The sequence below is a fragment of the Aquarana catesbeiana genome, linkage group LG03, assembly GCF_042186555.1.
Source record: "Aquarana catesbeiana isolate 2022-GZ linkage group LG03, ASM4218655v1, whole genome shotgun sequence".
Lineage (NCBI taxonomy): Eukaryota > Metazoa > Chordata > Amphibia > Anura > Ranidae > Aquarana > Aquarana catesbeiana.
Genome location: NC_133326.1, coordinates 513,411,935 through 513,434,436, shown reverse-complemented (window position 1 = coordinate 513,434,436; position 22,502 = coordinate 513,411,935). Strand labels below are relative to the sequence as shown.

At 41.6% G+C, this 22,502-nt stretch overlaps 1 protein-coding gene across 2 annotated transcripts in view; it reads left to right on the top strand.

Moving 5' to 3' along the window:
* Positions 1–22,502, top strand: part of GEMIN5 (gem nuclear organelle associated protein 5) — a 203,428-nt gene that overhangs the window by 95,209 nt on the left and 85,717 nt on the right. For both annotated transcript variants that reach the window (XM_073621159.1, XM_073621158.1), the window contains exons 19-20: positions 15,341–15,466; positions 17,615–17,704. In XM_073621159.1, coding sequence (XP_073477260.1) covers positions 15,341–15,466; positions 17,615–17,704 — 216 coding nt within the window. The remainder of the gene's footprint in view (positions 1–15,340; positions 15,467–17,614; positions 17,705–22,502) is intronic.

Genomic DNA, 22,502 nt, shown 5'->3' with positions numbered 1-22,502 from the left:
GTCCTGTGGAGTTCCAACACATTCCATAGCTTGATCTTCTTATGATGCAGTCATAACTGACACTAGCATAGGTTGCGCTGCATGTGCTGTAAACAGGGAAGTCCACTTAACAAAGATGGCATAGCCAAGCCTGGATTCCAGTTTCAGTATGCCCAGTTTATTCTTGTATAGAATAATACATTTTCACTAAGAGTTAAATTCCTGTTGTACTGTTTTAGTGTGTTTATTGGCAAGTTGAATCACTTTCTGGCTATTTGTATCTTTTATGGCAAAATAACACTTCCACAATACACAGGAAACAAATAAATTGTTCACACCCATGCATTTTAGGTGTGCTTGACATGCAGTGTGTTAAAAAAGGTCCAGTTTGCTGCATCTTTCATGTGCTTTTATAAAGACATACATTATATAGAGTTAAATGGTAACACACAGGGCTTTTTTTCGACCATAACGTAGTTCCACCACCTTTGGCAGCCCTGTCCTCTCCCACTTGTCATGTAACACAGAAGCTGGTAGAAGACTCACTTTCTCCACTAGCTTCTGTGTGCTAGTGTCCGCACTGCACCCAGGGCACATGATGCTGAATGAATGTCCTGGGTCCCAACGCTGCAAGTGCCCACATTCTTTTGTAGATATGGCTGGGGCTTGGAGAGACGGCTTCTTTTTCCGCCTGTCACCACTGTGTAGCACGGAGCAGAGTGAACTGCGGTGCTGTGAAACTCCTCCTTGGCTCCGTGCTACATTCCCTATAGGCAGAGCTACAGGAAACGTGAGGGTGAGTTCCAGCATCTATTCTCTGAGAAAAAAAAAAGCCCTGGTAACACATGTAAAGCCAAGGCTAAGAGAGCGACATATTCATTATGGCCTCATGGTTGGGATAGGGGAAAGCGAATACTGCAAGGAAGTGTGCAGGTAATTCAGTCAAGTGCCAATTCATAACTGAATTATTCATACATAGTGATTAAGCAGGTATATGGTTATGACCTGACCTTGTGCAATTTATTTGTACTTTCCAGCATTATACTGCTTGCATTTCATGCTCCATTGAATAATGATTCAAGAGACTAGCCTCTCTAGATGTTTTCCCAGGTAGCCTTTATATGGCATCTGTGTGAGTCAGCAGCTATTCACCAGCCCCTTAATGATGTCCCTTGTGACTAAATGCAGGGGAACACAGCTAATTTACAGGCTTGTTTATATATGAGTTGTTTTTTAGTATCTCTTTTTATTACTAAATGGCATTATTTTAAATACTGCACTGAAAAGTCCCTGTGGTTCCCCCCCGTGTTTGGTGCAGTCTGAATTACTCCGGCTGAGAGCATTGTGGCAGAAGTGTCCCTGGTTTACATTTGTGTGTGTGTTTCCTTGGCATATCTTTAAGTGCTGTCAGACCTCTCAACACTAGGGAACGAACTATTAAGCCGTTAATGTAGCTTTCTGATAGTGGAACACTGACGTGAGCACACAGAGGAAAAATATTTGCACTTAATCGTCACTTACGGATTATAAAGGGCATTTGTTAAATTTTTATTTTTCATTTCACATAATTTTTTGCACTTGTGAAATTGTTGAATATAATATGACCAGGTCACTTCTGAAGCCCGGGAAAGCATTGCTACATAAGCCAATCTCTGATATCTCTAGATGCCAAAGGAAACAAGTAAACTTCATTTAAATAAAAAAGGAGTGTGGGACTTTAAATGAGGCAATCGACTTGTGGAGGTAGAATGGTTGGTAAACATTGTTTATTAGTAACAATAGTATGAAACAAGTAAAGTATTTTCATATATATACATACACATGCACACATGGCATGAACATGATGGATACATATGTTTCAGCTTGGCAGCACATGAGAAATATTGCATATTGATAAAAGGTAGAAATAAAAATACGTGAGATGTCATAGAGACAGCATTTGGCAATAAGGTGAAAAATATAAATCTTGAGCATGATTAATTGTGGATATAATACAAGATATTTCCTATTAAAGCGGGGGTCCACCTAAACTGCCAAAAAAAAAGCCAGCAGCTACAAATACTGCAGCTGCTGACTTTTAATAAATGGCCACTTACCTGTCCCAGGGTCCAGCAATGTCGGCAGGCGACGACGAGAACCCGCTCGGTTCTCGGCAGCTGCCGCCGCCATCCTAGATGAGGGAATCAGGAAGTGAAGCGTTGCGGCTTCACTTCCCAGTTCCCTACTGTGCATGTGCGAGTCGCGCTGCGCATCGTAACTGGTCCCCGCTATCTCCTGGGAGCTGTGTGTTTCCCAGGAGACAGCGCGGAGGGACAGGAAGAGGCATAGACTCCCATGGGAGTCTATGCCGGAAGTGGGTGCAAATACCTGTCTGCACCCCCCTCCCCCCTGAAAGGTGCCAAATGTGACACCGGAGGGGGGGAGGGTTCCGAAAAGCGGAAGTTCCATTTTTGTGTGGAACTCCGCTTTAACAGGCATTGGTACACCATATGCAATAGAGCTGCTGTAGAAACAAGAAAAGATACACATAAATAGTTACATAGTACTCAATGGATTATGAATGTATAAAAGGTATATAAGGGCCAGTAACTAGATCATGAGCCAGACTTGACTGAGCACCCCATGAAAACTCGACATGTTTCATAGCTATATGCCATTCATCAGGAGTTGGGTACAGAAATAAAAGGTCGGCTAAAGCACTGTGCTGGGCTAGCATCAAGAGAGATGGGACCCCAAAATGGTTGTCTGTTCCGGAGCTGAGGCAAGGGACCCCGCCCCAGCCAAGGAACCATTCACATAGCATACTCAATCACCATAACACATTCCACATGTGTGGGGATGATTGCAAATATAGTGTTGTATGTGTATCCAATGAATGAGCTGTGTGTGCTACCTCCCTGGTGTAAAACACATAGTGAAATTGTTGAATATAATATGACCAGGTCACTTCTGAACCCCGGGAAAGCATTGCTACATAAGCCAATCTCTGATATCTCTAGATGCCAAAGGAAACTAGTGAACTTCAGGTTTCTTTCTGCTGGGCAAATGCTGGACAAATGTTGGCCAGAGCTTGGAAACCACAAGCACTCAACATTGTGGAGGTGACACAGAGTGATAGACACTATGGTATACAAAAAACTCATTGTAATTCTTAGAGAAGAAAATGATCTATAATCCGCTGCACTTCAACCTTTATTGAATTTTCTTTAAAATCATCACAGACAGTGTGGGGTACAGCTGAAAGTTAACGTGTTTCAAACTACAGTTAGTAAGCGCTAACTAGTGTGAAACGTAATAACTTTCAGCTGTACCCCACACTGTCTGATGATTTTAAAGAAAATTTAATAAAGGTTGAAGAATGGCAGCAGATTTCGAATTCTTTTTTTCCCCCTGTGGCTTACAGACGAGCTGTTCTAGCATCTTCAAAAAAATTGGGAAAAGAAAGGGGCAAGTAGTTAAATGGAGGACCAAACCATGGTATTCATATGCCATATAAACTTGATTAATGCAAAAAATATAAAGATAGAAAAAATACCCTCTAACCGCTTCAGCCCCGGAAGATTTTACCCCCTTCCTGACCAGAGCACTTTTTGCGATTTGTCACTGCATCGCTTTAACTGACAATTGCGCGGCCGTTTGACCTTGCACCCAAACAAAATTGACGTCCTTTTTTTCCCACAAATAGAGCTTTCTTTTGTTGGTATTTGATCACCTCTGCAGTTTTTATATTTTGCGCTATAAACAAAAAATGAGTGACAATTTTGAAAAAAACGCAATATTTTATACTTTTTGCTATAATAAATATCCCCCCAAAATATATATATATAAAAAAACTTTTTTTTCCTCAGTTTAGGCCGATATGTTTTATTCTACATATTTTTGGTAAAAAAATTGCAATAAGCGTATATTGATTGGTTTGTGCAAAAGTTATAGCTTCTACAAAATAGGGTATAGTTTTATGGCTTTTTTATTATTATCATTATTTTTTTACTAGTAATGGCGGCGATTTGCGATTTTTATCGGGACTGCAACATTATGGCAGACACGTTGGACAATTTTGACAAATTTTTGGGACCATTGGCATTTTTACAGCGATCAATGATATAAAATTGCATTGATTACTGTAAAGATGTCACTGCCAGTGAAGGGGTTAAGTGTGTCCTCGTGTGTGTTCTAACTGAAGGGGTGATGGGACTGTGCAGGGGAGATGACAGATCGCTGTTCATACACTTTATGAACAGCAATTTGTCTGTTCTCCCCTCAGAGAACCGGAAATTGTGTGTTTACACACACAGATCCCAGTTCTCTCTGTGCCCTGAGCGATTGCGGGAGCCCGGCGGTGATCGCGACTGCCGGGCATTTGCATCGGCGCAGGGGGTGAGCACGCACCTCCTAGTGGCCGTCTATGTTACCGACATAACATGGCGGCGATTCGCGCAGCCAAGCCATGTTGCCGCAGTACAACTGCGGTGGCTGGTCGGCAAGCGGCTAATATTGGACAACCAGGACATAGCTATAAACATGTAAAATAACCGCATAATACATGAATCACATATATTTCCATGTATCTGAGCCACAATGGTCTATAGGTGGATTTTATCCTGAACATAGAGCCATACTTGTCCCTTTCGGGCTGGTTGTATGCTACATGTGTCAAAGATTTCCACAGACGACGACCAATTGAAGGACTCATTGTCCAGGTCTTCCTGATACCCGAGGAAATAGTACACCGCTGATTTTAACCAGTTGCCGATTGCCGCACGCCGATGTACGTCGGCACAATGGCACAGGCAGGCATAAGGGCTTACCTGTACGTCCATGCCTGTCCGCGGGCGGGGGTCCCCACCCCCCTCAGTGCCTGCGGCGGTCGGATTTTTGTCAGGAGCGATCCGAGGTGACCCCCTCACGGTCGCTCCTGGCAAATGAGGAGCTTCCTCGGCTTCTGAACTGTAAACGGAAGCGGAGGAAGTGATGTCATCTCTCCATGTGAAGCCTTTTCGTTCCACCTTCTGAGGAGAGAAGACATCAAGTAAGTGCACAAAACACTGCACATACAGTAGAAAACTCTAGGCACACTTTTCACCCCCCAATGTACCCCCTGTCACAGTGACACCAATAGCAGTTTTTTTTTTCTGATTATTGCATTGGTGTCATTTTGTGACAGTTATAAGTGGTAGGGCAGTTAGTGTTAGGCCCCTTTAGGTCTAGGGTACCCCCCCAACCCCCCTAATAAAGTTTTAACCTCGTGATCACCCCCCCTGTTGCCAGTGTCACTAATTGATCGTTTTTATGATCGCTGTATTAGTGTCACAGGTGACGCTAGTTAGGGAGGTAAGTATTTAGGTTTGCCGTCAGGGACCCCCACATACTACCTAGTAAAGGTTTTAACCCCCTGATTGCCCCCTAGTTAACCCTTTCACCAATGATCACCGTATAACTGTTACAAGTGACGCTGGTTAGTTTATTTTTTATAGTGTCAGGGCACCCGCCGTTTATTACCTAATAAAGGTTTAACCCCCTAATCGCCCGGCGGTGATATAAGTTAAGTTTTAGGGGCAGATATGGTCTGCGTCGCCCCAGGCAGCGTCAGGTTAGTGCCAGTACCTCTAACACCCACGCACGCAGCATACACCTCCCTTAGTGGTATTGTATCTGAATGGATCAATATCTGATCAGATCTATACAAGCGTCCCCAGCAGTTTAGGGTTCCCAAAAACGCAGTGTTAGCAGGATCAGCCCAGATACCTGCTAGCACCTGCGTTTTGCCCCTTCGCCCAGCCCACCCAAGTGCAGTATCGATCGATCACTGTCGCTTACAAAACACACATAACTGCAGCGTTCGCAGAGTCAGGCCTGATCCCTGCGATCGCTAACAGTTTTTTGGTAGCGTTTTGATACAGTCGCTAACAGTCAGGAGCTTTTTTGCCTGTGAGTCTCACTCGTGTACCACTATATTTAGAGCCCAAAATGGCAAATCGAAGGTACACTAGTGATGAGGCCTACACGTTTCTGAGCATGACAGATGGTGAAGAGGAATTCACTCATCTGTCAGATTCAGGCTCAGAATACGAACCTGTAGACAGCAGCGGCTCCATGACAGATAGCTCTGACGATGGAGTTGTGGTCCCTGCCAAGGTCAGGCGCACCAGACCCCAATCTTCTTCTTCTGCTGTTGAGGTGCAAGAACCGCAGGGCTCTCGTATGGAGCAGAGAAGTACTAGCGCCACTATTCCTTCTGGTGAACTGGCAAGCACCAGCGGCCTAGTACACCCTGGTCGTACATCCAGCACTGCAGTAACACTTGGTGACGTGGCGAGTCCCATAAGTGCAGTTCAAGCTGGCGAGGTGGCAAGCACAAGTAGTGTCCCGCTGCCACCAAGAAGACGAACACAGGCCCGTCGTGCCCATAGTGCCCTTCCTGCTGCATTCGCCAATCCTAATTGGGAACCCACCACTTCTGCAGCACCCATACTTCCCCCATTCACTGGCCAACCCGGCATTCATGTGGAAACAGTTGATTTTACGTCATTTGCGTTTTATTCGCTGTTTTTCACCGAAGTTCTCTATAGATCTATTGTGGACCAAAGCAATTTGTACGCTGGTCAACACATCGCCACTATTCCCAAGTCCTCCCTTGCCAGAGATTGGAAACCAATTACGGTTTCCAAATTTAAGATCTTTCTGGGTCTTCCCCTCCTCATGGGCATAACCAAAAAGAGTGAGTTGCGGTCATATTGGTCCACTGACCCAATTCACCATATGCCCGTGTTCTCTGCTTCCATGGCCAGGGCACGATACGAGCAGATTTTGCGGTTCATGCACTTCAACAACAATAAACTCTGTCGTCTTCGTGGAGACCCTGGATACGATCGGCTCTACAAAATTTGGCCCCTCTTAAACCACTTCAACGTTTTGCAGACTTGTTTACTCCCCATCAAGTTGTCTGCGTTGATGAGTCCCTGATTAAGTTTTCTGGCCGTTTGTCATTCAAACAGTACCTTCCCAGCAAGCGTGCCAGATATGGAGTCAAGATGTATAAGCTCTGTGACAGGGCCACAGGCTATACATGTAGTTTTATGGTTTACGAAGGAAGAGATAGCCACGTACAGCTGACAAACTGCCCTGACTACATAGGAAGCGCTGGCAAGATTGTGTGGGACTTGGTGTCACCCTTATTGGGAAAGGGGTACCACTTATATGTGAACAATTATTACACCAGCGTGCCACTTTTTAGTCACCTTTTTGATCATCAGATTGGAGAATGTGGCACCGTGCGACCTAATCGCCGGGGCTTTCCCCAGCGGCTTGTAGATTCCCATCTTAGGCTGGGGGAGAGAGCCTGCTTGCAGTGTAATAATTTGCTCGCTATGAAGTTGAGGGATAATAAGAATGTTTTTGTTCTTACCTCCCTTCATGCAGACACGACTGTCCAAATTACTACGGCGACTGGTGTTGTGGAGAAACCCCTCTGTCCATGAATATAACCAAAATATGGGAGGGGTGGATCTCAACGACCAGTTGTTGGCGCCGTACCTAAGGCCAGACGCTGGTATAAAAAAGTGTCTGTATACTTTGCTGAACGCTCATGTGCTGTACAGAGCTTCAGGACGGACTGGATCCTTCCTTAAATTCCAGGAAAAGATCGTCAGAACCCTTCTGTTTCCAGACAGTGCTCTACCTTACCTTCCCCAACCAAATGCAGTAAGCCGGCTGCATGAGAGGCATTTTCCTTATGTCCTCCCGAGTACCCCTACCCAACGAGCCCCCCAAAGAAAATTTTGCATCTGTAGAAAGCGCGGATATAGGCGTGACCCCCGCTATTCATGTCCCTCCTGTCCTGACAATCCTGTTCTTTGCGTTGGTGAATGTTTTGAGTGCTACCATACACTAGTTGAGTTTTAGCGTAGGGTACAGCATTGCACAGACTAGGCACACTTTCACAGGGTCTCCCAAGATGCCATCGCATTTTGAGAGACCCAAACCTGGAACCGGTTACAGTTACAAAAGTTACAGTTATTAAAAAAAAAAAAAAAATGTAAAGAAAAAAAAAATACACATAAAATATAAAATAAAAAAAAACAAATAGTTGTCGTTTTATTGTTCTCTCTCTCTCTCTATTATCTCTCTGTTGTTCTGCTCTTTTTTACTGTATTCTATTCTGCAATGTTTTATTGTTATGTTTTATCATGTTTGCTTTTCAGGTATGTAATTTTTTTATACTTTACTGTTTACTGTGTTTTATTGTTAACCATTTTTTTGTTTTCAGGTACGCCATTCAGCTGCAGTACGGATTTATTTATCTTGAAAGCAACAGCGTTTGCTCCCCCGATACATAAAGCCGTGACTCCAGCGCTGTCGGAGGTGATTTCACCACCACAGTTAAAGAAAAGAGCATATATGCCGAAGCATGGGGGCAACACGGTGGAGGAGCGGTTTGCTCCTACCTTTTGCTAGTGGATGCCCCCATGCTTCAGCATATATATATTTTAGGCACAGGTTGCGTTAAAAAATGTTTTATTTTTTACTTTTTTTTTTGTATTTGCTTTGCAGGTATGGTATGTCTTACTGTTATACTGTAATGTTACTTTGTTTTATTGTTAACCATCATTTGCTTAGCAGGTACGCCATTCAGTTGCAGCGCGGATTTATTTATCTTGACAGCAACAGCGTTTGCTCTCACGATACATAAAGCCGTGACTCCAGCGCTGTCGGAGGTGATTTAAAAAAAAAAAGAGCATATATGCCGAAGCATGGGGGCAGCAGGGGCGGAGGAGCGATTTGCTCCTAACTTTTGGAACGGATGTCCCCATGCTTCGGCATATATAAATGGTGCATGTATGCCCATCATTAGAAGTGGGTGGATGAAGGGAGGTGTTCTAATGGTAAGCATACCCACCGATCAATCTCTTTTTTTCGTTCAGCCACAGGCTGCATGAAAAAAAAGATTACAATATATGCCCAACAAGGACCAGCAATGTACTGGTATGTTGCTGAACTTTGAGTGGTTATACCAGAATGATGCCTGCAGGTTTAGGTAACATCCTGGTATCATTCTTTTCATCCAGTGGTCGGCTTTCATGTAAAAGCAATCCTAGCGGCTAATTAGCCTCTAGACTGCTTTTACAAGCAGTGGGAGGGAATGTCTTCCATGGTTTTCTCTGGCTCTCCTGTCCCAACAGGGAACCCGAGAATGCAGCCGGTGATTCGGCCAGCTGACCATAGAGCTGATCAGAGACCAGAATGGCTCCAATCATCTTTATGGCCTAAGAAACCGGAAGCTACGAGCATTTCATGACGAAGATTTCGCCGGATGTAAACGGCACCATTGGGAAATTGGGAAAGCATTTTATCACACCAATCTTGGTGTGGTCAGATGCTTTGAGGGCAGAGGAGAGAGTACCTGTCACTACCTATTGCTATCATAGGGGATATTTACATTCCCTGAGATAACAATAAAAATTATATAAAAAAAAAAAAAAAAATGAAAGGAACAGTTTAAAAATAAGATAAAAAAAAAAAGGCACCCATGTCCCCCCCTGCTCTCGCGCAAAGGCGAACGCAAGCGTCGGTCTGGCGTCAAATGTAAAAATGTAAACAGCAATTGCACCATGCATGTGAGGTATCACCGTGAAGGTCATATTGAGGGAAGTAATTTTAGCAGTAGACCTCTGTAAATCTAAAGTGGTATCCTGTAAAGGCTTTTAAAGGCTTTTAAAAATGTATGTAGTTTGTCGCCACTGCACGTTTGTGCGCAATTTTAAAGCATGTCGTATTTGGTATCCATGTACTGGGCCTAAGATCATCTTTTTTTATTTCATCAAACATTTGGGCAATATAGTGTGTTTTAGTGCATTAAAATTAAAAAAGAGTGTTTTTTTTCCCAAAAAAAGTGTTTGAAAAATCGCTGTGCAAATACTGTGTGAAAAAAAAAATGAAACACCCACCATTTTAATCTGTAGGGCCTTTTAAAAAAATATATAATGTTTGGGGGTTCAAAGTAATTTTCTTGCAAAAAAAAAAAAATTTTTTCATGTAAACAAATAGTGTCAGAAAGGGCTTTGTCTTCAAGTGGTTAGAAGAGTGGGTGATGTGTGCCATAAGCTTCTAAATGTTGTGCATAAAAAAGAACAGTTCAAAACCCCCCCAAATGACCCCATTGTGGAAAGTAGACACCCCAAGCTATTTGCTGAGAGGCATGTCGAGTCCATGGAATATTTTATATTGTGACACAAGTTGCGGGAAAAAGACATTTTTTTTTTTTTTTTTTTTTGCACAAAGTTGTCACTAAATGATATATTGCTCAAACATGCCATGGGCATATGTGAAATTACACCCCAAAATACATTCTGTTGTTTCTCCTGAGTACATGGATACCACGTGTGAGACTTTTTTGGAGCCTAGCCGCGTACGGGACCCCGAAAACTAAGCACCACCTTCAGGGTTTCTAAGGGTGGAAATTTTTGATTTCACTCCTCACTGCCTATCACAGTTTCGGAGGCCATGTAATGCCCAGATGGCACAACCCCCCGCCACCCCCCCCCCCCCCAAATGACCCCATTTTGGAAAGTAGACACCCCAAGCTATTTCCTGAGAGATATGGTGAGTATTTTGCAGACCTCGCTTTTTGTCACAAAGTTTTGAAAATTGAACAAAGAAAAAAAAAATACATTTTTCTTTTCTTTCTTCATTTTCAAAAACAAATGAGAGCTGCAAAATACTCACCATGCCTCTCAGCAAATAGCTTGGTGTGTCTACTTTACAAAATGGGGTAATTTGGGGGGGGTTGTGCCATCTTAGCATTTTATGGCCTTCAAAACTGTGATAGGTAGTGAGGAGTGAAATCAAAAATTTATGCCCTTAGAAATCCTGAAGGCGGTGATTGGTTTTCGGGGCCCCGTACGCGGCTAGGCTCCCAAGAAGTCCCACACATGTGGTATACCTGTACTCAGGAGAAGCAGCAGAATGTATTTTGAGGTGCAATTCCACATATGCCCATGGCATGTTTGAGCAATATATCATTTAGTGACAACTTTGTGCAAAAAAAAAGTTTGTCATTTTCCCGCAACTTGTGACAAAATATAAAATATTCCATGGACTCAACATGACTCTCAGCAAATAGCTTGGGGTGTCTACTTTCCAAAATGGGGTCATTTGGGGGGGGGGGGGGGGGTTGTGCCATCTTGGCATTTTATGGCCTTCAATACTGTGATAGGTAGTGAAGAGTGAAATCAAAAATGTACGCCCTTAGAAATCCTGACGGTAGTGATTGGTTTTCAGGAGCCCCGTACGCGGCTAGGCTCCCAAAAAGTCCCACACATGTGGTATCCCCAAACTCAGGAGAAGCAGCTAAATGTATTTTGGGGTGCAATTCCGCATATAACCATGGCCTGTGTGAGCAATATATCATTTAGTGACAACTTTTTGTAAATTTTTTTTTTTTTTTTTTTGTCATTATTCAATCACTTGGGACAAAAAAATAAAATATTCAATGGGCTCAACATGCCTCTCAGCAATTTCCTTGGGGTGTCTACTTTCCAAAATGGGGTCATTGGGGGGGGGGTTGTACTGCCCTGCCATTTTAGCACCTCAAGAAATGAGATAGGCAGTCATAAACTAAAAGCTGTGTAAAATCCATAAAATGTACCCTAGTTTGTAGACGCTATAACTTTTGCGCAAACCAATAAATACACGTTTATTGACTTTTTTTTACCAAAGACATGTGGCTGAATACATTTTGGCCTAAATGTATGACTAAAATTGAGTTTATTGGATTTTTTTTATAACACAAAGTTGAAAATATTTTTTTTTTGTTGCAAATTTTCGGTCTTTTTCCATTTATAGCGCAAAAAATAAAAACCGCAGAGGTGATCAAATACCATCAAAAGAAAGCTCTATTTTTGGGAAGAAAAGGACACAAATTTTGTTTGGGTACAACATTGCATGGCCGCGCTATTAGCAGTTAAAGCGACGCAGTGCCAAATTGTAAAAAGTGCTCTGGTCAGGAAGGGAGTAAAACCTTCCGGGGCTGAAGTGGTTAAACAGTAGCATAAGACTACAGCTGAATACCAATTAGTTATATATAGATTATTAAAAGGAAGTCCTTGGGTATTAGTGCTAATAGCTCAGCAACTGTATTGCATGAAATGGGGATCCCGTTTAGAAAAATCCAGTTGAATAAAGTGTACTATTTCCTCAAGTATCAGGAAGCCCTGGACAATCAGTCTTTCAATTGGTCGTCATCTGTGGAAATCTTTGACCCATGTAGCATACAACACATACAACCAGCCCGAAAGGGACAAGTATGGCTCTGTGTTTAGGATAAAATCCACCTATAGACCATTGTGGCTCAAATACATGGATATATACGTGATTCATGTATTATCCAGTTATTTTACATATTTACAGCTATGTCTTGGTTGTCCAATATTTTAGAGTGACGATCTTGTCTCTTTAACATATTTTTAAACACAATTTTATGGTGCTTAGAGGGTATTTTTTCTATCTTTATATTTTTTGCGTTAATAAAGTTTATATGGCATATGAATACCATGGTTTGGTCCTCCATTTAACTACTTGCCCCTTTCCCATTTCTTTTCCCAATTTTTTTTAACGAATTACCTAAGTTGTGGAGGTACCCCCGTCTATACTAGATGAATTGGTTTCTTTTTTGCCCCCAAAAAATCAACAGTAGTTTGAGATCCATCTTTTAAATTTGTGTTCTAGCACCTTCACCCTGGGTGGTTAGTAGACTGCTCAATACTCACCTGGAGCAGTTTTGCTTCTATATGGATTCATTGTAATTCTTAATGATACACAGAATTTCTCTGGAACGTGGTCCCTGTGGCTAGAATATAATCATATAACTCTTTTCTTTTTTTTTTTTTATAACATTCTTTTCTCTCACTTTGAAACAACCCACCAACAAAATCCAAGGTTGCCATGTGTCTTATCAGGCCCTGCTGGTCTCCCTGTTGCACATTCCTCTCCTTCCACCCTTCTTTCCTTCTCTCTTTCTCCCCTTCTGCACCCCATCCCCCGCCTCAATTTTTCATTTTTTAATTCTCTTCCTTTCTTTTTTCTTTTCCCCTCATTCCTTCTTCCTGTGCTCTCTTCTCTTCCACCACTCCTTCCTTATCCCTTCCTCTAGATCAGGAGTAGGCAACCTTTGAGAGGTGGAGATCTACCTGAACAACATGAGAGATCAAAGATCACCGTGGTTCGGCACCCCTTTTGTTTTATTTTGTTTTGTTCTTAAGAAATTAACTAGCAAGGGCAGTGGACGGGGTCTGTCAGTAGAGCAGTGGACGGTGTCAGTAGAGCAGTGGACGGTGTCAGTAGTTTTTTTTTTTTTTTTTAAATGTTTTTTTTTTTTACAATTTTTTTTGCATTAACCACTTCCTTACACGGCCAATTCTGACATTTCTCTCCTCCTGTAAAAATCATAATTTTTTTGCTAGAAAATTACATAGAACCCCCAAACATTATATGTTTTTTTAGCAAAAACCCTAGAGAATACAATGGCGGTTGTTACAACTTTTTATCTCACACGGTATTTGCGCAGGAATTTTTCGAACGCGTTTTTTGGGGGAAAAAAACAGTTTTGTGTTTTAAAAAAAAGCAAAACGGTAAAGTTAGCCCAATGTTTTTGCATATTGTGAAAGATGAAGTTACGCCGAGTAAATAGATACCTAACATGTCACGCTTCAAAATTGCACACGCTCGTAGAATGGCGCCAATGTTCGGTACTTAAAAATCCCCATAGGCGACACTTGAAATTTTTTTACTGGTTACATGTTTTGAGTTAGAGGAGGTCTAGTGACAAAATGATTGCTCTCGCTCCAACGTTCGTGGCGATACCTCACATGTATGGTTTGAACACCGTTTTCATATGTGGGCGGGACTTACGTATGCGTTCGCTTCTGCATGCGAGCACACGGGGACAGCGGCGCTTTTAAATTTTTTTTTTTTTTTTTTTTTTTTTATTGATAATTATATTTTGTTTTTTTTATTTTGACACTTTTTTGAAAAAAAAAATTTTTGATCACTTTTATTCCTATTACAAGGAATGTAAACATCCCTTGTAATAGGAATATAACATGACAGGTCCTCTTAATAGTGAGATATGGGGTCAATAAGACCCCATATCTCACCACTAGGCTGGGAAGCCTGAAATAAAAAAAAAAAATAAAACGATCACTGCTTCCCAGCCGAAGCGGCGCCGTTTTTTTGAATGGAGAGGCCGGGCGTGACGTCATAACATCGCGCCCGGCCTCCGATGATCATAGAGACTCCGGCGACCATCTGGTCCGCCGGAAATCTCTATGATCTACATCCGGCGCCGGCGGATCCGCTCTCCGCCTCACCGATCGTAACGGTGAGTCGGAGCAAGCCCCGGAAGGCGGCGGGAGGGGGGGATGTCCCCTCTCGCCTCCCATAGGAATGATCAAGTGGTGGAACGGCCGCTATGATCGTTCCTATGCTGTAGAGATTCGCCGGCTGAAACCGGCAATATCTGAATGATGTCTGTAACTACAGGCATCTTTCAGATATACCCGCCCAAAGCCCAGGACATCATATGACGTCCGTGGGCGGGAAGTGGTTAATTTAAAAAATTTTTTATTTTTTACAATTTTTGGGGGGCTTATATTAGGGGTCCAAACAGACCCCCAATGTCTTACTTTTGAGACATAACAAGAAGATTGAGGACAGAGCTGCACAGAATTAATGAACAGGAATAGCTCTCTGCAGAGCTTGCTGTTCATTCACAAGCTGAAGCATAATAAACCGTTTACTATGCTTCTGTTATGAATGAACACACTAAGTGATCCAATCACTCAGTGTGCACATTCAGAAAAGGAATGAGCCAGTGAATGACATATTTACTGGCCTCTTTCCCTGATCTCCATCCTGAAACGATCCTCCGCAGCAGCCGGCAGGAGAGGGGGGGGGTTAAGTACACAGGGGGCCCAGCCAGCAGAAGAAAGAGTAACCCAGACAGGAGGACAACTTCTCCTCCCCTTCCTGCTGTCTTTCAGCTGCTGCTGGAGGAAAATGCAATGGATTGGTTACAGTAAATGCCGCCCCTGCTCCTGTCCACTTTCTGGGGTTGGCAAGGAAGGGGTGTGTGGTCTACCTTTCACCTGCCCGTGTTCGATGGGTTGCCACCCTAACTTTCTTCTTTCTTCTTCTTTCACGTTGTTTATCTTGTTGCTCTGTAACCCCATTGTTATTTCTCTGTACTCTTACAGTGTTAATTATTGTACTTTCTATATGTATTTTTGAAAAACCTAATAAGCTCTTTTTTTTACTAGAATATCTTAGCATATCAGTTTCTGTTTTCTCTGTTTGCTTTCCTCATCAGACACACGTGGAAGAAAGAAAAAGTCTCAGTCTCTTCTTCCTATTAGTACCAGCAAGGATCATCGGTCTAAGGAAGAACAGCATCGAGATTGTGTGAAACTGGCAGCAGCGATTTGTGCCAAAGGAGGTGAGAGGATGCTTTTACCATTGAATTACAGAGGAACACCAGGCAGTAAACCTCAAAAGTCACTGAGCTTCTGATGCTAGCTTGGAAAATTTATATTTGTGTGAAAGTCAGGAAGTGTAGACAGAGGTCTGTTTTGTTAGACAGGAGACATTAAACGGCTCCATCAGACACTTTTTAAAATCTCTGGAAGTCATGCAGTCCTATGTGTTTGCTACCTGGAATCCTAAATGACGTCAGAGAACCGTGGATATTTGAAGGGGTGGCCAGAGATGTACAGGTGAGGGTGTCTGCAGATCTATACTGGGGCAGTTGGAAAATTTCAGCTGGGCATGAAGCTTTTGAGGAAAGGTTGTTTTTTTTTTTTTTTTTTTCTAAATATTTGAATAATTGTAAATAGGCACTAAACTTTTCACATGTGACATTTTCATTGTCACAGTATTATGGCTGATAATTTTCCCAAAACTTTAGTTAGAGTTCAGAAGCATTAATTAAAGCGTATCTAGACGCATGAACAAAAATTGATAGTGTTGCAGCTTACTGGTCCTTAGATGTTGTAAGTATAAACAGAAGAGTCAGTGCTACTACCCATACACCACATAGATAGCAGAGCTCCCAGGTGCTCGATCCACAGTCGCTGGCTGAGTAGAGTAATGTGGAAAAAATGATCCGCACTCTGGTTTTTGCTCTTAAAATTTCTTAATTTTATTGAATAGCCACAGTGAACAAACGCAGATTAAGTCAGTTGATGCTTTTCAACCTATAAGGCCTTAGTCATAACCACATTACAGACACAAAACTTTGAAATAAATAGTAGCTCTAAGGATCACAGGCTCCACCCATTGATTGTCTTAATTAACCGCAGGCAATTATCCAAAAAAAGAGAATGAGCTGCAATACATATAGGGTGATCCATGGGCATGCCACTAATTTTTCACACACCTTGTGATAATATGCACGTGTGTACACACACGCAGGTACACACACGTGCATACATTCATACACGTATAGACATATGCATAAGTAAGCACACCATTAAATTCAAAAAACATTAAATAAAAAAGATGAAAATAATAATCCAGGTATGTGAAAAAAAAAACAGAAGAGAGAAAGGAAAAGAGCGAGGAGGCTCTGAGGAGAGGCATTCTTACTGTAAGTGCAAGTCCAGAGCCCACCTCAGATTTAACCCCTGAGGCCATCTTGTTTTTTAGTCTAAAAATCCACCATGCTTCTCTCCCCAGTAGCCTTCTCTCCCTGTCACCTCTCCTTAGATGTTGTGGTTGCATTTGTTTTTTTTTTCACACTTTGTCCTTTATACCTAGTTGTGCTGCTATCAACTGACCACCAGCCCTAGGTGGACAAATGTACTGAGCAGTGTTGCAATCCAAGGACAGATAGTGTCATAGGGCTGTATTAATATAGTGTAAAGACTACATAACACCTCTCTATCTTCTCCGTAACAGGACTTCTATTTTTTTTTTTTCATAGAGATAGTAGGGAAAAATGCTAACTGAAAGCATTCCAGAGGCGGAGCATGCAGGAAGCCATCAGCTCACAAGATTTCTGGCTGGTTTAACAGCTACTTTTTTTTTTCGTCAGACTGAAATATCAGACCAAAAAGGAGTAGATAAAATATTTTTTTTCAGTGTTTACATACTCTGCCAGCTTCTTTTATTGTTGCTGTTTGTGCCCCCATTGGGGAGATTTGCTCTCATTTCCTGTCCAAGAGATGCAGCAGGAAGTGAGTAAAAGTCTTCCTAAAGTGACAGTTGTCACTAGAACAAGTATTTCTTATTGGAGAGATTGCCCCTTCTGTTCCTGTTTCAATGATAGTCATAACATTTTGTTTTCCAGAAAATTGTTCACCAGAACAGTTAGGGAAGTTGGTCCTTCCCACCCAAAAGGCATACAAATAGCAATAATATCACACAGCAATAAGGAAATAAGAAAGCACAAACTGACCTGGCAATAAAAACCTGACATGTTCTAAACCTTCCCGTCTATCCAAAACTAGACTTACATTAAGCATAATATATAAGGCTAATGGGTATTTTCAGTGGCAACTCCCAAATTCACTATTGAATGCTGGCACTCAGTCTGAGATTTTATAAAATATTCTTATGTATTGCTATTGCTATTTATTTCCTCTAGCTGATGGATCCCATGCCCTGCTGGAAGATTCTTTTCACCTTGGCCTGTACAGTGATCGAGGTACTCTGCATCGGCTCATGGAAGAAGAGGGTTTGTATAACTGTTTTGTTTTTGTTTTTTTTACTGACCACATACTGTTTGAGTAATAGGTGGGTTTGTTGTATAAACTTCTTAGCTTACAATACAGGACACGGGCAGAATCTCCACGATTCTGCAGGCGATTCCAAATTGCACTGCAATGATTGCAAAACGCAGCACACTTGTTCGGGTGCCATTCAATGTAAGTAGCACCTAAACGCGATGCAGTTGTGCCGCAATTGTCGGGCGATAAATCATGGCAAACTTCATCGCGTGAAGGAGTTTTTTTGGGAGTCAAACTTCACGCAATGTGATTTGCCACAATTGCAGCACGATTTATCACTGCAAAGCCGCATCACGTTTAGGTGCTATTTGAAATTATAAAAAAAGGAAATTCCCCTAATTGGATTTTTCCGGCACTTGCACAAGAAATTGTATAGATTGTGATCTCATATAAGAGTAAAAACAATATTTTTATTTAAAGATTATAAAAACAAGACATTCCAAGCAACGGAAACATATATAATACATATAATTCAAAAACAGTACTGATTCTATTCAACTAGACAATGATATTCCTACAGTCGGGGCTTTTTAGGCCCATTAATTATATTCCACTACACGGTGGTATTTAAACGATGGAAACTCTTTGCCAGCCCAACGCGTTTCGGGATATATTAAAATTCAGTCCTTCTTCAGGGGCTTAATTGGAAAGAGGAATTCATCTGAATTAATTAAGAAAATGTAATAGGTAAATTACCATACATATTTTTGTGTCAATATCTAACTGTATAGGTTGATCAATTGATCACCTACCTGTGATGTTGACGTTGCTTGTTTTAGAACCAATGATAAAAAGGAAGAACGGAAGTATTTGAAAATATGATAACAGATGGTTATGATTTTTATATATATGAAGTGCTGTTCTCTGGATAGTTCATCGATATGTTTCAATCCCTCAAATTGTGGATATGCAAAGTTAACCTTACACCTACCCTGTCCGTCCTGGATGCGTGCTGGCCGCAGCGGTACACTGGAGCAAAAACAGGGAAGAAGGCAAACCTATGGATAGAATTTAAATATAGATTCTCTTTAAAAATAAATATTTATTCAGAGTAGCTGATTGTGAGGAGAAAAAAAAAAAAAAAAAAAAATATAATATTGTATGAACATATATGCATGAATGCGTAGTATGCACACAGGCGTATACGCACAAAAAATTCAAATGGGCCATTGTTGTTGCATCCTAGGAGTGGAAATGTAAAAGATAATAATGAGAACTAATAAAGAGGAAAGACCTCTAGAGTATTGCTGCATTGAAGTCTTTTTTATTGTCCTAAAAACAAATAGTAGTATTACCCATGGTATTCCTACACATAGGTCTTCTAAATGTTTTAAGGGCGTTATTACATAATTATAATTAGGGCAAAACAATGTGTAAATATAGTAATAAAATATATCCATATGTAAAGATTGTTCAATAGCAGAAGCAGTATAGACAAAACGATTGCCTTGCATAGCTTGTAGAGATAATTAACATATCGTCTCCACAATGTGCACCTAAATTGCACCTAAAAATATACCTAAATAAGTCAGGGAGCAGTCAATGTTAATAGGAAGCAAAGCTTAAGTATATGGTTGTAGATGAAGAAAAATAAATAAAATAATTCATTGCAGTAGAATAGTAAAAAATAATAATACCTGTAGTTGAGTGTTTTAGAGTTTTAGCCAGCCACAGATCCCAGCATCCGACAGACACGGTGTCTGGGCTGGGAATGAATGAAGCTGGCTTTTAAAGTAAGATGAGTTCCCATCAGCTGGCGCGATAATCGCGCCCAGCTGATAAGTGGAACTCATCAGCTGGAGAGCCTTCCTATTGCTCCCTGGGACAGGGATGCGCGGCGCCGCCCCTACCGCGCACGCGCGAGCGCAGCTACGTTGGGACGGCGTCACGCACCTCCATCCCACCGGCACGGAATGCCTCACCGGCGGACTGCGCATGTCCGCCGGAGTGGCAATATGGAGGAGAGAGGGCGTGATGTTAAGTCGCCCTGATAACCTCCCAAAGCGCCGCCCAGACCAACATTCTGGGCGGCTTTCCGTGCCGGGTGACCGCCGAAGCAACACGCACCCAAAGCCGGACAGTAGAGGGCAGACATAAAGGGGCATATTTGTCATCATTTCCAAAATAATATGTGTATCTTATGGTATAAAATAAAGTATAAATATTTCGATGTAATAAACAAGGAGCAACAGAGATATCAGCACGACACATATTTTTCAGTTAGAAATCATCATATATTCATAAAGTAACATTATGAGGTGGGCAAAAGACTGGCACTACAAATATTTGTTTCTAAAAGAACATGAGGTAATAGATATAGAAGGAAAATACATTCCATAAATCTCTGTTAATTGCAACAGACTATGCTTAATTAGATATTGAACAGTATATAATGAGTGATACAGATGTAATTGCTAATTCGAATTCTACATAACAGTAATAGACAATTAATGTTAGTAAGTAAACTGATACAGCTCAAGGGTCATCTCACGAGTTTACAGCATAGATGTTAGATACATATTATTACATGGTACTCACATGAAATCATATTACGAGAGACCTAAGCATCTGAGGGGACGACTAGAACAAGACCCCGATACATATCAAATGTTTCATATATCATTCCTAAAAGATTGTGAGAAATCCTCTATTAGAGTAAATCTTACATTATATCTTATTTTTCCATTCCACCGGAGTTAAACCCTTCTAGAAATGGTTTAAAACATATAGCCTCATTAAGGCCTGGAGGCGAGGTAGCTTTTAATAAATAGATCCATTTAAGCTCTTTCTGGAGCAAGATCTTGTTCCAGTCGCCCCCCCTAGGGCTCGGGTGCACCCGATCTAAGATTAAAAATCTGACTTTGGGAAATTTGCCCCCATGTACTAGGGCAACATGGCGACCCAGGGGAAGCTCAGGATCGGAAGTTTGCATGGACACTATGTGTCTGTATGCTCTTTTCCAAAATTCTTGTTTTGTTTTCCCTATATAAAAACAACCGCAGTTGCACTGGAGTAGATAAACCACTCCAGTGGTTCTGCAGTTAGCAAAATGTTTCGGATATAATTTCCTTCCATTGGGGAGGATAGGGTTCTTCTGTGTGAACATATATGTACAATAACGGCAAGAGCCGCACATGAATGTTCCTTTATATTTACAGTGTACCTTTGTCGATTCATTTCTGAACTCACTGTTTGTTATCTTGTCGCCAATAGATGTCGCTCTCCTAAATGTAAACTGGGGTTTACTTGGCACCAGATGGCCCAAAGATGGATCATGGGTCAGTAGGTGCCAATATTTCTCAACTATTTTTTGTACTTGACGGTGTTGTTGATTGTATGTGGTTATAATACGAAGTGGATTGGTATCTTTTCGTCTAGGGGCCTGAAAGAGCGTATCTCTGGGTTTACTCATTACTCTTTTAAAAGATTTTTTCAGGGATTTATGTGTATATCCTCTTGCTAGTAATCTATTTCGTAAGTTCGCCGCTTCTTTCAGGAATGTATCATTATCAGTACAATTTCGTTTGATTCGAAGAAATTGTGAGTACGGTATAGAGTCTATGAGAGGCTGTGGATGGAAACTCGCAGCATGCAGTATAGTGTTTCCTGCAGTGCTTTTTCTAAACAGTTTAGTGGACAGTTTCCCTTGTTCTTTTCTATAGATTTCTATGTCCAAAAAAGTAATTTGATTTTGATCGAAGGACATAGTGAATGTTAGATTGAAGTCGTTTTTATTCATTCTTAACAAGCACTGCTCGAGCACATCCTGGGGGCCGTCCCAAATGATCAAGATATCGTCTATATATCGATACCAGCCCACAATGTGGCTGGTATATTGGGTAAGGCCATCATCAGAGAGGAAGGCTTTCTCCCACTCCCCCAGGTACAGGTTGGCATACGACGGGGCACAACATGTCCCCATCGCAACCCCCTGCACCTGGAGGTAGTGGGAGCCATTAAAGGTGAAGATGTTATGAGTAAGGATGTGCTCGAGCAGTGCAACAATGAATTCATTATAAATAGGGTCTAACTGTGGATTTTGTTGTAGTATGTGTCTGATTGCTGCGAGTCCACGTTCATGTGGTATCGAACTGTAGAGAGTTTCTACGTCGATTGTAACTAGGAGAGCTTGGTCTGGTACATATAGGAGATCCAAAATTTGTAGAAGATGAGTCGTGTCCCTTATATATGATGTTAGGGCAACTACGAAAGGTCTCAGGTATTCATCGACCAGCTTACTAGCATTGTCGCTAATCGAACCAATGCCTGAAATGATAGGCCTGCCAGGTGGATCTGTCAGGCTCTTATGTACTTTCGGGAGTATGTAAAATGTTGGGATCCTGGGAAAATTATTTCTTATAAATGTCCAGGTGGATTTATTGATTGTATTGTTCAAATACGCCGAGTCTATTAAGGTGTAGAATTCTCTATTATACTTCTCAACAATGGAGGCCGGCATACGACGATACCAGTCTGCATTGTTGAGGATTTTGTTACAAATCTTAACATAGTGGTCATTATTTAGGACAACTATATTTCCTCCCTTGTCTGATGATTTAATCGTGATTTTAGTATTGTTAGCTAGGGAGATTAGTGCCTCAGATTCTTCTGGCCTTAGATTAAGGGGTCCCTTCATCTGTACTTTGAGTTTATCTAAATCACCATTGACGAGTTTCAGAAAGGCTGCTGCATTTGGGCACGTACTCGGTGGCGGACACATATCGGATTTTTTCTTAAGTTTAGATA